The sequence below is a fragment of the Hemibagrus wyckioides genome, linkage group LG17, assembly GCF_019097595.1.
Source record: "Hemibagrus wyckioides isolate EC202008001 linkage group LG17, SWU_Hwy_1.0, whole genome shotgun sequence".
Lineage (NCBI taxonomy): Eukaryota > Metazoa > Chordata > Actinopteri > Siluriformes > Bagridae > Hemibagrus > Hemibagrus wyckioides.
Window position 1 is genome coordinate 2,117,665 of NC_080726.1, and position 14,710 is coordinate 2,132,374.

The 14,710-nt window shown below is 41.9% G+C and overlaps 1 protein-coding gene across 4 annotated transcripts; it reads right to left on the bottom strand.

Moving 5' to 3' along the window:
- Nucleotides 1–434: 434 nt before the first annotated feature.
- sap130b (Sin3A-associated protein b) lies at nucleotides 435–14,475 on the bottom strand. 4 transcript variants are annotated; one of them, XM_058413243.1, is made up of 21 exons: nucleotides 14,372–14,475; nucleotides 13,479–13,645; nucleotides 12,409–12,581; nucleotides 12,156–12,317; nucleotides 11,949–12,072; nucleotides 11,362–11,483; nucleotides 10,850–10,974; nucleotides 10,622–10,763; nucleotides 10,446–10,536; nucleotides 10,142–10,246; nucleotides 9,814–9,958; nucleotides 9,607–9,725; nucleotides 9,134–9,397; nucleotides 8,877–9,051; nucleotides 7,806–7,904; nucleotides 6,898–7,226; nucleotides 6,539–6,760; nucleotides 6,131–6,256; nucleotides 5,939–6,042; nucleotides 5,340–5,453; nucleotides 435–4,277 (listed from the first exon to the last, which is right to left on the bottom strand). In XM_058413243.1, exons 2-21 carry the CDS (start codon nucleotides 13,570–13,572, stop codon nucleotides 4,116–4,118), a joined length of 2,997 nt encoding a protein of 998 aa, XP_058269226.1. In that variant the 5' UTR covers nucleotides 13,573–13,645; nucleotides 14,372–14,475; the 3' UTR covers nucleotides 435–4,115. The 4 variants fall into 4 exon arrangements, with proteins under 4 accessions (XP_058269226.1, XP_058269227.1, XP_058269228.1 ...); XM_058413244.1 differs by having other exon boundaries at nucleotides 13,479–13,642; nucleotides 14,372–14,464; XM_058413245.1 differs by lacking the exon at nucleotides 14,372–14,475 and adding an exon at nucleotides 14,230–14,365 and having other exon boundaries at nucleotides 9,152–9,397.
- Between the last annotated feature and the right edge of the window lie 235 nt (nucleotides 14,476–14,710).

Genomic DNA, 14,710 nt, shown 5'->3' on the forward strand with positions numbered 1-14,710 from the left:
CAAGCTGTAACGTTTCTGATGCTTTTTTGTGGTTCCTTGGTTAGGTCAGAAGCCGTGTTTGGTATTTTTGGCCTCTCAAACAGAGAGGCTGTTTAAAGCTGCTATAACATCAGTGACAGCAGGAATAAGGGGAATAAATCACTTTGGGACATGATGTTTTTTATTCCTTAAATGTTGCACACTTTGACCTTGTAGATGATTAGCTCAGTGCTCAGTTCAGTTGAGTTCTATTGACGTACAGCATCTGGCAGACGGCCTCCGGTGGATATCATCCTCACGCTACCATAAACAGAGCTGGAGAACCGAGAGAAACCACAGCAGTGAGGAAACAGAGAGATTCAGTTTCTCCATCATCTAGATCCGGACAACTCATTTCTGGATGAAAGGAAGTTCCTTCCTTTTAACAATAAAAAACCCCACTTAACACAACACCACAAGCTTGTCAGTTTATTATATAATGCAAAAAAAAAAATCACATTTTTTTTAAACCAAAGGTCTGCATACATACAGACATAAACACACTCACATGCACAGTTCTATCCACTCACACGATCCTTATTTCCTTATCTTAAAACTCAGAGATATTTGGGCATGATTAGAATAGAGATTAGCTAAGGCAGAAAGACGATCACGATGGGACAATGTAGCCCCGAGGGAACCGGCTGAGACGAGCCGCCTGACAACACTTAAAGACAGACCAAGGACAGAAAAAAATAAAGAAAAACGAATCAGACAGAACGAAAAGTTCACACATCGTTCCGTTGATTTTGTTGAGGAGGTTTACGAGTGCACACAGTGAACGTGAGGAAGTAATGACCATAAGGAAGGACACAGGAAGACAACTCCGCCTTTCCAGTGCACGCAATGCACTGTGGGAAAAATACTGCACAGGCCCTGGTTCAAATAGTGCTCCATACGCTGTTGTAAAAAACCTTAAAACCTGATCTCTGTGTACAACCTCTGTGTGTGTGTGTGTTTTTAAAAGGACAGATGTTATAATAGAAGTCTCAGGGCAGTTTTGAAATATTGTAAATATTTCAAATCTATAATGCAATAATTAATTAAACATCTAAACGATAAACAGTAGCTCAAGCTACTTAATGTTTTTTTTTGCTGCCTCATGGCTCCACAACTTCAGCCCTTTGACTCCTACTAGAAGAGCATTTTATATCCAGGTTTATTTCATCCCTCAGTTTCAAATCTCATGTACACTAAAGACACTGTATACAGAGATTAAGTTGGAAAAAAACCCCAAAACAAACAATGAAACGTTGGAGCTTCCCTGTAGGATCACGAAGCAGAGGTTTAAAGCTGGAGAACGTTCAGAAGGCATGTGCCGAAGACCAGCTCCATGATGCACGATCACAATACATAGCATCGTCATAGACGCTCTGATATTTCCTCTTCAGCCCTTCGATTTTTTTCGAGGAGCAAGCTCCTAAAAAACCTGATCTTTACACTACAGAAACTATAGATCAGAGGAAACTGTGGACAGAATCATTTCTAAAATAAATCTTGATGCTGTAAAAGTGGTGGAATTTTACACTCGCCTTCGGCACACGCCTTCCCGCTGCTCACGTGAGGTCACAAGCAACACGAGGCACCCTTACAGGGGGTGAAATCTACTACCGGGTGTTACTTCTCACATAGACGTAGCACTTTTGTGCTTGGATTCTCACAGTGAATGTCCTGAAGAAGAACTTTATGTAAAGAATGCAGAGATACGCTATTGCGAAAGGAAGTGCTGTTTAAGAGGATCGGGGACGTAGAAATGGTTCTGTGGGCGTTTCCTACGCTGGAGCCATCACGACGTGTCTCAAATCTCATCCTGATGACCACATGCTTAAAAAAAGTGTGCAACGCTACTGTGAAATGAAGAAGGTACGTTGTTAAGGAGCCCCTCCCTTTACGTTCTGTGGTGCATGATGGGACAGGATAGGGGATAAACATCTCTGTAGATTTGAGACACAGCATGGCTGATTCTACGCCTCCACAATTCAAGCTTTCTATGAAACAGGACCATGTCTTTCTGCTCTAACAATACGACAAATAGAATATCGATATAGTGATAATTTACACGTCATGACACGCTATTGATATTTTTTTTTCCTTTGAGAGCATCGTTAATACTGATAACACTGAGCGAGCGACTCCATTGTTATCTGAGCAAACAAGCAGCTGTTTCGATGTGTAAATCTATTTATGTACCAAATATATTCATTTATTTATTATAGAAACAGCCAAAAAAGAAAAAACAAAAAAGAAACACACACAATGTTCCACTTCATCCAAATGAAATCGAAGGGTGGACAAATCTGCAGCCTGGGCGATAAGATCCAAGCTGTTAGTGTTTTATTCCATAGATAAAGTCATATCTTATTTATTTTTGGTATTTGTATTGACAAAATCAGATGAGTTATAACAGTCAATAACAGCTTCATCATTCATTCCAAGACCTACACTGTTATTAGAAGAACAAATCATGTAATTATGTCCAGACAAGCGGCTATTGACAAAGATATGTCCAAAAGTATGTGCGCCCCTGATCATCACACACATACAAGTCGTTCTTCTCTAAACCTTCACCACAAACTTGGAAGCACACAAATGTATAGAATGTCATTGTATGCTGTAGCATTACAATTTCACTTCACTGGAACTAAGAAGCCCAAACTTATTCCAGCATGACAATGCCCCTGTGCACTAAGCAGCTCCATGAAGACATGGTGTGGAGGTGAAGGCTGGAAGAAAAGTGGAAGAGTGTCCTGCACAGAGACCTGACGCTGACTGAACAGCTTTGGGATGAACTGGAACTGGAGTCTCCTCAACATCCCAATATCAGCATCTGATCTCACTAATGCTCTCGTACATGAATGACCACTGATCCCCACAGCCACAATCCAACATCTAGCGGAAAACCTTCAGAGAACAGTGGAGCTGATAATAACAGCAAACACAGAGAGAATAAATCTGGCATGTTGATGGAGGAGATGATTAGGGGTGAACAAACTTTTGCACCATATAACCTTGATGTGCTTCGCATCAGCGTGACAAACATTGATGTGATTACAGCTAGCGACACTCATTCTGAAAAGATATTTAGCGTAGAGTTAACATGGATGATTTTCAGAACACTTGAACACTTCAGAACTCCTGAATAAACGTAGTAAATGCGAATAAATCCTATTTTTCACACAAGACGTAAAGACAAAACATAGCACCACAGTTCATGCCAAACAAATATGACATGACCATACACACTAGCTTAATTAACTATACTTCATTAAATTAAATGAACTTATCTACCACGTATTAGCCTCGTCATTTACAGGCTGGGAAGCTCAATGGAGCGTCCGCTTTAACGGTAGGCTTCATGATGAGCTCGTGATTTGTCCACCCTTGGATCAGTTCGTTAAATGTTACTAACAGATAAAGAAAGCTTATATATCGACTACACAACCCCACGTCTTCTTCGGGGAGGTGTGTCTCACAACATCTAAAAAAAAAAAAACCCCCACAATCGCAGCACCAAACATCGAAGTTAAACGACTGATTCACCTGGATTGCTAGCAGCGGACTCAAATCGGAGGCATGGCCTACAGGACAACGAGAAGTTAGGGATAAAGGGAACATTGTGTTTTCTTTCTGGCTGAAATCTAAATATATATTTTTTTAGTTAGACGTTAAATAAGTGTTTTTTTCTTTTTTAATATGGAACTACTGATAGTATAAGATTATTATAACATAGTATATCGTGAAAATGTCTTCAAGTATCATCCTATAATATATTTCCTTACTGAGTAAATGTATAACGAGACTCTAAATAATAATGGTGTGTTTGAAATTCTTTTCAGCGTCCTTTAGTGACTCCGCCCCTAGTGTAGGTATATTGCAGCGTAACTGTGATTGTCCCTCATGTGTGCATTCTGTAATGGAGGTAAGGCTTTTATACTGCAAAACATTAATGCTCTCTCGATCCAGCTCTGTCAAGCTTCTCCCAGGTTTAATGCTTTCCTGTGTGATTTTTATTTATTTATTTTTTTTGGTGAATCTGTTCATTCTGCACCTCCAACACCGGGCCGGACGTGAGTGTATGAAGGTCGCTGGGAGCTGCGTCAAGCTCTGTCTTTGCGTTTGTGGAGCTTGTGGAGCTTCTTGGTGTTGCTGTTCTTGTTGAGGAGTTTGAGGACACGCTCTCGGTGGTCCAGCACCTTCATCATGGCCTCGCGAGCCTCTGTGATCTGATCCATCACCAGCTTACAGCGCTGCATGTTACCCTGCGGAGAAACGATCACAACTCTCAGTTTCAGTTTCAGCAGTTTAACACCTCCATGCTGGTCATCACCCCTGGTTGCCATGGTTTCTGAGTAGGACTTGGCTAGAACATCTTACTATCTGGTTAAAAATTGCAAGAAAGAAAGGCTTGTAAAACCATGACAGCTTTTCAAACCCCTACATTTTTTTTATATACTACCCACTTTAATAGGAACATCTGCTCATTTATGTGGATCTAATCAGCCAATTATGTGGCAACAGCACCAAGCATACAATCATGCAGATACAGGTCCAGTTAATAATGGGACCAGATGAGCTGGTTTGAGTATTTTAGAAACTGGGAGGTTTACACACAACAGTCTCTAGAGTTTAGAAAAACAAACTGTTAAGCTGAAGACTGGTTTTAGACCAGTTTTGGTAGCTCTGTGCCAATGAGAGGCTCTTGTTCTTCTTTTGTTGTCTGGAGAGGAACCTGAGAAGAACCTTCTGCTGTTGTTGCTCATCCTGCTACAGGTTTGATATTTTGTGCTTTCTGAGATGCATTTCTGCTCACCACAGATGTAAAGAGTGATTAAATAAGTTACTGTATTATTCTTCTCTGATCATTCTCCTCCGATCTCTTTCTTCAACAAGGCATCTTCACCCACAGAAGCGTGTCTCACTCAATGTTTTTTGGCTTTTAAATCATGCTGTGTAAACTCTAGAGACTGTTTAAAATGACCATGCCACAGAAGTCACAGAGATCAGACTTTCACTTCATTCTGATGTGAACATTAGCTGAAGCTCTGGACCTGTATCTGCATGATTTATTGCATCGTGTTGCTGCCACATGATTGGCTGGTGAATGGATAAAGGTATGAATAAGCAGCTGCACTTTAATGTGTTCAGTCTGTGATTGGCTGGTGTCATTTTGAATTTTTCCCCTAACACGCCCGGATTCGAGCCTGATTGTGAGTTAAGCCTTAGACAAGTCACTTTTTTTTTTCCACACTGCACAAATGTATGTGATAAATATGTGAAACAGATCCTACTCTAATTATAGGGGTCGTATGTTTCTTGGTCACCTGTATGAGCTCACTGATGCGGTGCAGATCGTCGTCTCCTGCCACTTTTTTCTTGGGAGCGAGACCTTCCTGCAGACTCGTTAAACGGCTGTAGACATCGTGCTCCAGATTGGTCTAAATGACGGTCAAAAAAAATACAGCACAAATTGTTTTAACACACTTACAGGTCAAAAGAGCAGAATAACAAACACACAGCAGTTCATTTGGAGCAGAAGCAAAATTATCATTATCATATCACTATGAATTATTACACACTTAATAATTATTTTTAGACAAAATTAAAAAACTTTGTATTGTTTCCTTTTGGACAAATACACAATAAAGCGCAATTGGAGACTATCTTACAGAAAAAAGGGCAGTTTGTGCTGATATAAAAAATAAAAACTGCAACTATAATAAAATTCTAGCTACTTCTGGGAAAACTAACCATCCCAGCTTACTCTCTAGACTTTAGATACATTACTTTAAATAATTAAGATGAAATAAATGTTTGATTATTTATTCTGTAATATTCTTGTATTCACTCCCTAAAAAAACACTCTGACTTTGTCCTCCATTATTGTTTTACTTGCTGTTGGCACCCAGATTGAGTTTCTCACCAGCTGCACCAGCTGAGCAGCACACAGATGGATCTTCCAGCCTTGAGCTCGACACACAACCCCTTTCTGATTGGCCACATCCTGCAGACCTCCTTTCTTATCCTCTGAGCAACAACAACAAAAAACATTTTTTTAGGACACTTATAACCCGTTACTACGAGTTACAGTTGTGTGTAAGTGGTATGGTCTGACCTTTGACCCGGACGTCACTGTATCTCTGGAAATGATGATAAGCAGCTTTCCAGGGGTTACGGTAATGGCGCAGAAGAGTGACCGGAGGACGGATTCGGACGGGAACGTACCGCACACCCTCCTCATCTATACACAAAAAACAAGAATTCCACAACACTCATTTCAATTCCACAATCTCTAATCATTTTCTATAATAAATAGATGTTTGTTTATTGCTGCTTTCATGTAACAAAGTTTATGGGATGTTCCATAACAATATATTAATAGTTTAGTGTTGAAAAACTGCTGTGTTATAAGAGGAGTAAAATACTTGTGTCTGTGCTGTTATAGGAAAATAATCAACTTCAGGCAGTGTATATATATATTTATTTGTGTGTGTGTGTGTGTGTTTATTGGTTATGGCCTGACCGATGTACTCTTTTGGAGGCGATTTGCGTTTCTCCAGACGGTGGCTGACGGGTTTAGCGGGAGGTTTCTCCTCGTCTGTGCTGTTGGTCTCCATCATCTCGCTCTCCTCAGTGGAGATGACGTGCTGCTGCTTACGAGGCTTTTTTCTGGGCGAAGCTCCGGGTGTGAGATCTGCAGTTGGCACTGAAAGAGCAGGAGTGCCACTAGGTGGCGCTGGAGCCACTGATAAAGCACATGGGGAGAAGGAAAAGTATGTTATGCTGAGAATACAGTTAGAATTACAATAAGAAGTTCTTAAAATTCAGCAGGATTTATTATCCTTATGATTATTATAGTTATTATTATTACTGCCACACTACTTGGTTTTGAGGTGTCCATGGGCACCGCCTCCTGCTTGATTTCTGGAAGGGTGGAGCTAACGGCACAAGCTGCGGTACTACTGGCTGCTGGGTGAGAAGGCGGAGCCACCACATTGGCCATTGAAGGGATGGGAGGAGTCACAGCCATGGCAGCAGGGACAGGCTGAGATGGTGGCGTGACTGAAGCTAAGAGGGCGGAGACGGGCTGAGCTGGGATTTGCGAAGGAGGCGGGGCTACATTCTGCTCTCCACTTTGTCCAGGAATGACGTCCACTGCAGCACTGACAGGAGGAGCCAAACCCATGAGGATGTCGGATTTGGGTTTTACTCTGCATCACAGAAGAGGAGAGTTACAAATTTCAGATATAAGACACATGTGGAAGCCACGCCCCCTTGCTATAAATTTATTATACAAGCTTACTGGAGTATCAGAACCAGCATCTATAACATCACAGTAATTTTGTTCACTCTTAAGTGTAGCAGTATGCATTTAAGCCAAATAAAATTGAGCAGTTAGAATTTTTACAGCACTGTTTCACAGAATTTCTCAATGAAAGGGCTTCCTGAAGTTTATTTCAAAGGGTTCTCAAACATCTAATGAGGCATGAAGCCCACTTTGTTTACATCAGTATTGTTTGGCATCTCCTAAGAAATCTCTTCAGCTGTTTTGTTTCCTCTCAACCGGTCAGATATTTACATATACTCTTTTGAAATGCGCTGCCTCAAGCACTTTTTGGTCAAAGTAAAGCTTCTGAAGTTAGAGGAAAAAAATCATAGCAACCGATCAGTTATGTAATCCTTTACCTGTAATCTTCAGATAATCTCCCTACACTGCAGGGAAAAAGAAATTGCACTGATATCCAATAAAAAAATGTAAGTAAACGAATGGGAGCGGGGGTGAGCTGTACCCAGCAGGTCGTGGTGATCCTGCAGCGTTCCTCAGACCTCCGTCCATCCTGGTAGAGTCACCGAGCTGAGTTGCCATCAGATTTTTCCTCACAGCAGTGCTACACACACACACACACACACACACACACACACACACACACACACAGGGAAGTAGTGTTTCAGTTTAAACACAAATTAAAACACAAATACTTCACAGTATATAATTAGAGATAATTTAAGTCAAAAGCCCAGAATGCTGAAGGTAAGACAGGTGTTGAACCTCAGGTCATTCTTCTCCAGATCCTGTTTTGTAAAATAGTACACCCAGAACTTTATTGTGAAAGCTGACGGGTTCAAGGTGATGGTACTTTCACATCTGACACCTGATTTTAACACTTAAATGCTGGTGTTACAACACAGAGACGAAGAAGTGACAGTTTTCACGAGGGCTTTAAGAAGGCTTCGAGACCATATACGTTTCACAATTGCCTAGTGAGCTATATATAAACCTGAGGATTCTCAGGGCCTAACTCATACGCCTACACACTCTTCCATTCTTTAACCTTACTTGTGTAATGGTTTTATGGCAGAAGATGATCTTTATAATGCGTTTTATTATATGCATTACAATTATTTAATAACGCAAAAAAACATATAGGGTGTGCGATACAGCTTAAGTCATTTACCATGATATTGATGTGGCCATATTGTCCAGCCATAAAGACAGATATAATACTTTTAACAAAAATGAATATTAATTTGCTTTAATAAACTCTTTATAGTTATTAATAGTAAATAAATACAGTTTACAGTGCTATATTGTGGGTGTGTTTATTATTTATTCATTCCATTTTATCCCCCCCCCACGGTGCTGTGAATGGTCTGGCCCAAACAGTAAGTCCATGAGAATTACAGCCCACTGCAAATATAACACATAAAATATAACTAAAATATAACTCTTGAGCGTATAAGAGTTCACACAAGCAACGCAGCCTAAAAGGGCTAAAAATAAACTGCATATTTGGCAAGATGTTAAGGTTAAATCGACTTGAGGTGTGAAGTCGTGTAGGTAAATTCGATTTGAGACTCACCCATCAATGGTGGGTTTTTTGCGGAGAATGCTGGGTCGAGGAGACGAAACTAGTGTTGGCGTCCCCGATCCACCTCCCTGTGAGTGCGCTTGAGTTACCGTGGCGACAGGCTGATTGGCGTTAAAGGTGCTGTTGATGGGGTTGGCGACCAGAGCCGAGCCGTCAGCCAGCACCACTGAGGAGACAAAAAAATATTTAACAGTAAGACAGGTTAACATTAGACAACTCTCGTCTAATATCCGCGTCCAGCTCCTGACCTGAAGTCTTGGCCTCACTTGGATTTTGTTGGGGGTTGATGGGAGCAGCCTGCATGCTCTGCGGTGTGATCGGGGTGCTGGTGTGAAGCCCCTGGGCGGCGATGGCTGCGTTTTGGCCTCCCTGTGCTGCCACGGCCGCTGGCTGCATGTTCTGAGTGTTGATCTGAGTGATGCGATCCACCGTCATCAGCTGCATGGAGTTCAGGTGGACAGCGGAGGCCACGCCCATGCTAGGCTGAGCAGCAGAGGGCGCCTGAGCAGTCACTGGAACACACAACATGTGTCTTATGAACATCAGTGCCTGACCTCACAAATACGCTTCTAGAGAGGAAAAAAATCCAGAAAAATATGAACTGGAATCAGATCAGACCTTTTGATGAATGCTGCAAAAATGATGGTTTACATGAATCAGAATCTGTTTAAACACTCTCTTGTAAAAAAGGGCGTGGCCTCTGACTGAAGATGTGTTTTACCTGGATAGGGGCGTATGGTGGACACCGAGCTGGTAATAGGTGTGTAGGCGTGTGTCAGAGGGTAAGAAGCTGATTGGTAGGTTGGCAGAAAGTACTGAAACTGCATAGGAACAGACTGCCTGTGGAGAGAAAAAACACACACATACACAATAAGCACACACACAATGTTAATACCTCCGAGGTCCTGTTAGGGTTCTGAGTGTGTACCTGGTGTCACTGCGGTTCTCCATAGCAGCAGCAGGATTAGGAGAGGCACGATGGGCTGAGATGGGGATGAGGTTCCCTCTTTCTCCACTAAAGTCAGACTGGATGCGAGGAGAGGTGTGTGTGATGGGCTGAGGCACCACCTTCGCTAAAATGCAGGAACAAATAACCACAGCATTACATCTGTTTGTACAAGTGCAACAAGTACATGAAAGTGTGTGAAAGCATGTAAAAGTGTGTGTAAGTGAGGGCAGATATTTGGAAAGAGTCTGACTGTCAGGGATAGTGCAGGTGTGTGAAAGTGTGTAGAGACGTTTGTGAGAAGTCTTACCCACGGGGATGGTGGAGGTGGTCACTGCTGTGGCGTGAGTGGAATGAGAGGCAACGGTCACTGTAACTATATTACTGCTGGATACCTGGGACTGGGTCACGGAGCCTGCAACACACAGAGGGAAAGGAGAGGAAAGGAAAGACAAAAGAAAGGAAAAAGCAGCAAAGAAAGAAAGAAAGAAAGAAAGAAAGAAAGAAAGAAAGAAAGAAAGAAAGAAAGAAAGAAAGAAGTCCCATTAAGACTGTACTCTATGTAAGACTGATTATAAAGTGAAAGAGTTGGATGATGGGGTTGATGGGGACACCTATAGTTGTGGTTGAAGGAACCGTGTTGGTGGCCAGGATAGGGGCAACGGTTGCCGCAGCAACAGGTGTCATGGTGCTGAAGATTGGTTTCTGCACAAAAAGCCACAGATTTTTTAAATGACCAAAAAATTAACTAAAGAGAAGACCTCATTTTGTATTATTTATAGAGTAATACCTGCGCCATGGAGTGTGTGAGGGGCTTCTGAGTGCCGATAGCTGGGTGAGACGGAAGTGTGATGCGTCCCGTGTCCCGGGCGTGAGGAGCCCGCTGGATACTCAGGGTAGCAGCAGGAGGGTGGATGGTAATAGCTGAGCGTCTGATTAATGTAAAAACACGTAAATTAAACACAAATCCTGAGAGGTGTAGGTGTAAAAGTAGCGCGGATTTATTTCTGCTCTTTACCCGTGCACTAACTCTCCTGAGTGAGCCGTCACCGTGCTGATGACCGGAGACTGAGGCCTGGTGGCCGCCACCGGAGCTACCACTGTGGGCAAGACCGCCGTGGACGTGGTGACTATCGGGCGTGACTGTAACACAAATCCGTCAAACACAGTGCACTGGTCAGTGGACTCAGTCTATTGTACATATTATACATGGAGTCACTGGTCCACCCTGAAGATGCAGCATGTCCTATCACAGTGACCTAACGTTCCACTGACTGTTACAGAGCACTCACACAGGAGACTCACTCCAAATATTTTTATTAAATAAATATCTCCTTACAGCTAACATTATTTAGTCCATGTGAATAAGCTGTTACTATACAGAAGATGATAGAAGGAAGAAAGAAAGAAAGAAAGAAAGAAAGAAAGAAAGATGAGATTATTTTAATTTATTCAGACTACATAAACACCAGCGGAACAATGAACTAATTCTTAGCACACTTAAGAGCAGGGTGTAAATGGAGGAGGAACCTGAATGGGCTGATGGATGATGTGTTGCACTGTCGGCTGTCCTGCCGCGGCGTTTGGTCCTGACGCCGGTCTCAATACAGTCGCTCCCTTTGAACTGGACATTACAGCAGCGGCCGCAGCTCCTACAGTTAACACCAGCACACAGGGGTTTAATAAACAGCAGGAAGAAACACTCTTACATCTGTACATACTAAATCTGATGCGCCTGTCACATATACCTGATATTATCTTATTTATTTCATACAGAATATTAATTCTTTCTTTCTTTCTTTTGTGAGTTAAACCTTAAAGTCAGTATATTATATATCATATTTAATTGACCCTGTCCACTGGATTGTGATTGGTCAGAAGGTCTTTATTAGTTTTCTATAAGCTCTGAAGGTAGCGCAGCTGTGCATTAAAAAAAAAAAAAAATAATAATTAATTATACCCACATCACTATGCTACATTTTACCACTGGGCCAACATTTCCATCTTGTATAAACCAAACTAAACATATAATATTAATAATGATGATAAATATAATAAATACATCAACAAACAAAAAATGTTTTATTGTACATCTCTAAGATGATTCTCCTACTGACCTCTGGGTAAATGTGAGGGAAACTGATGTTGCGGCGCAGCCGAGGGTCCAATCTGCAGCGCCGGAGTCCCGCTACGGATAATCTGCAAATTGGTCATGATGCGGTGCACGTTTCCAGTGTGACCCTACCAAACAGAACCGTTCTAATCATCTATTCTAGACTGATTATTAGATTATATACTACTATGTAGCACACTCTCAGCTCTACCTGCTGCCCGCTGATGGTGGCCACTGGAATCCCGGACGCCTGAGGCATGGTGCTCTCCATGGTGACGGTGATGTGACCAGGTACTTTGTGAGGCAGGGTGAGATGCCCCTGAGCTGGAGCTGGGGCGATTACACGGCTAGAAATAGGAGTCTTCAGAGCAGACTGAACGCAAGAAAAAGTATCATGGATATAAATGAAGTCCAGAAAACTATGAAGGTAACCTCATGTTAACATTAACAGTGTGGTGGTGAACCTTGCTTGGTCCTTCGTTGAAGGTCACAGGGATGTGCTGAGGCAGCGACGGCGTGGCGGAGGACGTCGGGCCATACGGTCGCACCACCACCGGCTCCTGCTTTTCATCTCTGAGGGGAGTGGCGGCGCTGGAGGAAGAAGCGAGACCTGAGTCACGCCCACTGTCCTCATGACCTGAACAAATTCAGCAAAACTCAGAATATAATAAATATTTGCATATATTGCAAGATTTAATTTTTAAGTCAAATTAGGACAGTAAATGAGCTGTAAATACACAATATGTATATATATATATACATTTAACTATTTATTATACATCAACAACTAATTTATTAGAAATGACAGTTTTGTTTCTGAGATATAAATAAATGAAACTGAGCGTAAACCTGAATGTACACCGATCAGCCATAACATTATGATCACTATTGACACCACTAACATTATGGCCTAGTATTGTGTTGGTCCCCCTTTTGCTGCCAAAACAGCCCTGACCCATCGAGGCATGGACTCCACTAGATCCCTGAAGGTGTGCTATGGGATCTGGCACCAAGATGTTAGCAGCAGATGTTCAAAGTCCTGTAAGCTGCAAGGTGGGTCCTTCATGGATCGGACTTGTTATCCCACAGATGAAATTTGAGCAACAGTGGCTCGTCTGCTGGATCGGATCACGCGGGCCAGCCTTTGGTCCCACCGTGCATCAATGAGCCTTGACCCCCCCACCCATGACCCTGTCTCTGGTTCACCACTGTTCCTTCCTTGGACCACTTTTGATAGATACTGACCACTGCAGACCGGAACACCCCACAAGAGCTGCAGTTTTGGAGATGATCTGATCCAGTGGTCTAGCCATCACAACTCAAAGCACAAATCCTTACACTTGTCCATTTTTCCTGCTTCTAACATCAACTTTGAGGACAAAATGTTCACTTGCTCCCTAATATATCCCCCCCACTAACAGGTACCATGATGAGGAGATACTCAGTCTTATTCTCTTCACCAGGCACTGATCACAATGTTATACCTGACTGGTGTAGATATATATATATGTGTGTGTGTTTCAGTTTAACCGACCTGCGTTGGTCTGCTTGGTTTGGACCCCTGGTGTGTTTGCTGCCTGTGTGTGTGTGGGGTTCAGTCCCGCTCGCTGATACTGCTGTGAACTCATCTTCTACGTCTCTCACGTCCAGAACGTCACAAACTCAGCGGTCACTACACATCAGAGTTCAGGCCTGCTGCTGCTGTAAACATCAACAAACCAACATCAGTAATCAACAATAACACGCTTTATTTAAGAGAAATCCATGCGAGTCGACATGCGGATGAAGAACAAAGAAAACATTTTATTTTTATGTGCAAAAAAACAGTTTGATCTATAATATTAATCTGTTTTATCAGATTTAATCGATACATTTTGTGGAAAAACAGACGTTTCTCTTCCTCATTTCTCTCCCACTATTCATCTGAGGTCATTAGATATATTTACTACAGATGGATGAAGATTTATAAAGCATTTCTATATTTAAAAAAAAGAGATTACTGGATGATTTGGATCAGAAGAATTGCCTCTTAATGAATGAACATGGTTTCCGTCCGAATATTTACGAACAAGAAAAACATTTGAGGTTAAATCTCATCATAACTGCTAGTAGTTGTAGAGAACTGTGAGGAAATATTTATTCTTGCACACTTTAACGAAACTATAAACAATAATCCTGTCCTGTTTTTGTCACTCAGCGCTAGGATCTAGGATTTAAAACGACAGATAAAAACCAGGCACTTTGAATTGTGATGCTAATTAATGGAAGTTAGCAAAGATGCTAACCTGACAGGATTCTATTAGCTTAGAGGGCTAGCTCGTGAAGTCAGATTATTTTTACACGCCGGATATAAAGATAAAAAAAGATAAAAACACGCCGTTTCCGATGGGAATGGTTGATACTTGTGTGTACGGGTGTTCCGGTAACCTTAAAGCAGATATGAATTCTCTCCATCCGTCCCCGAACTGCCGGTAAAGCTGAACAGTGACAGAGCGCGTGAACACTGCAGCAAGAACCGCCACCTCCTTCCGGTTAGAGATTTTAAACTAAAAGTGACCATCATGCCTTCAAACAAGGATAATTTATCATCTAGAATAATCCAGAACAATGAATCTGAGCGTTTAAATCAGAAACAATCTCCTGTTGTAAGGCTACACTTTTTCTTGAAAGAATAAAAAAACTTTTTTTTAAAGTCACTCTCTTTGCTTTTTTAAACAGAACTTTATTGAAAAAGGATTTTCGAGACACCATGTTACAAGCAAAGTA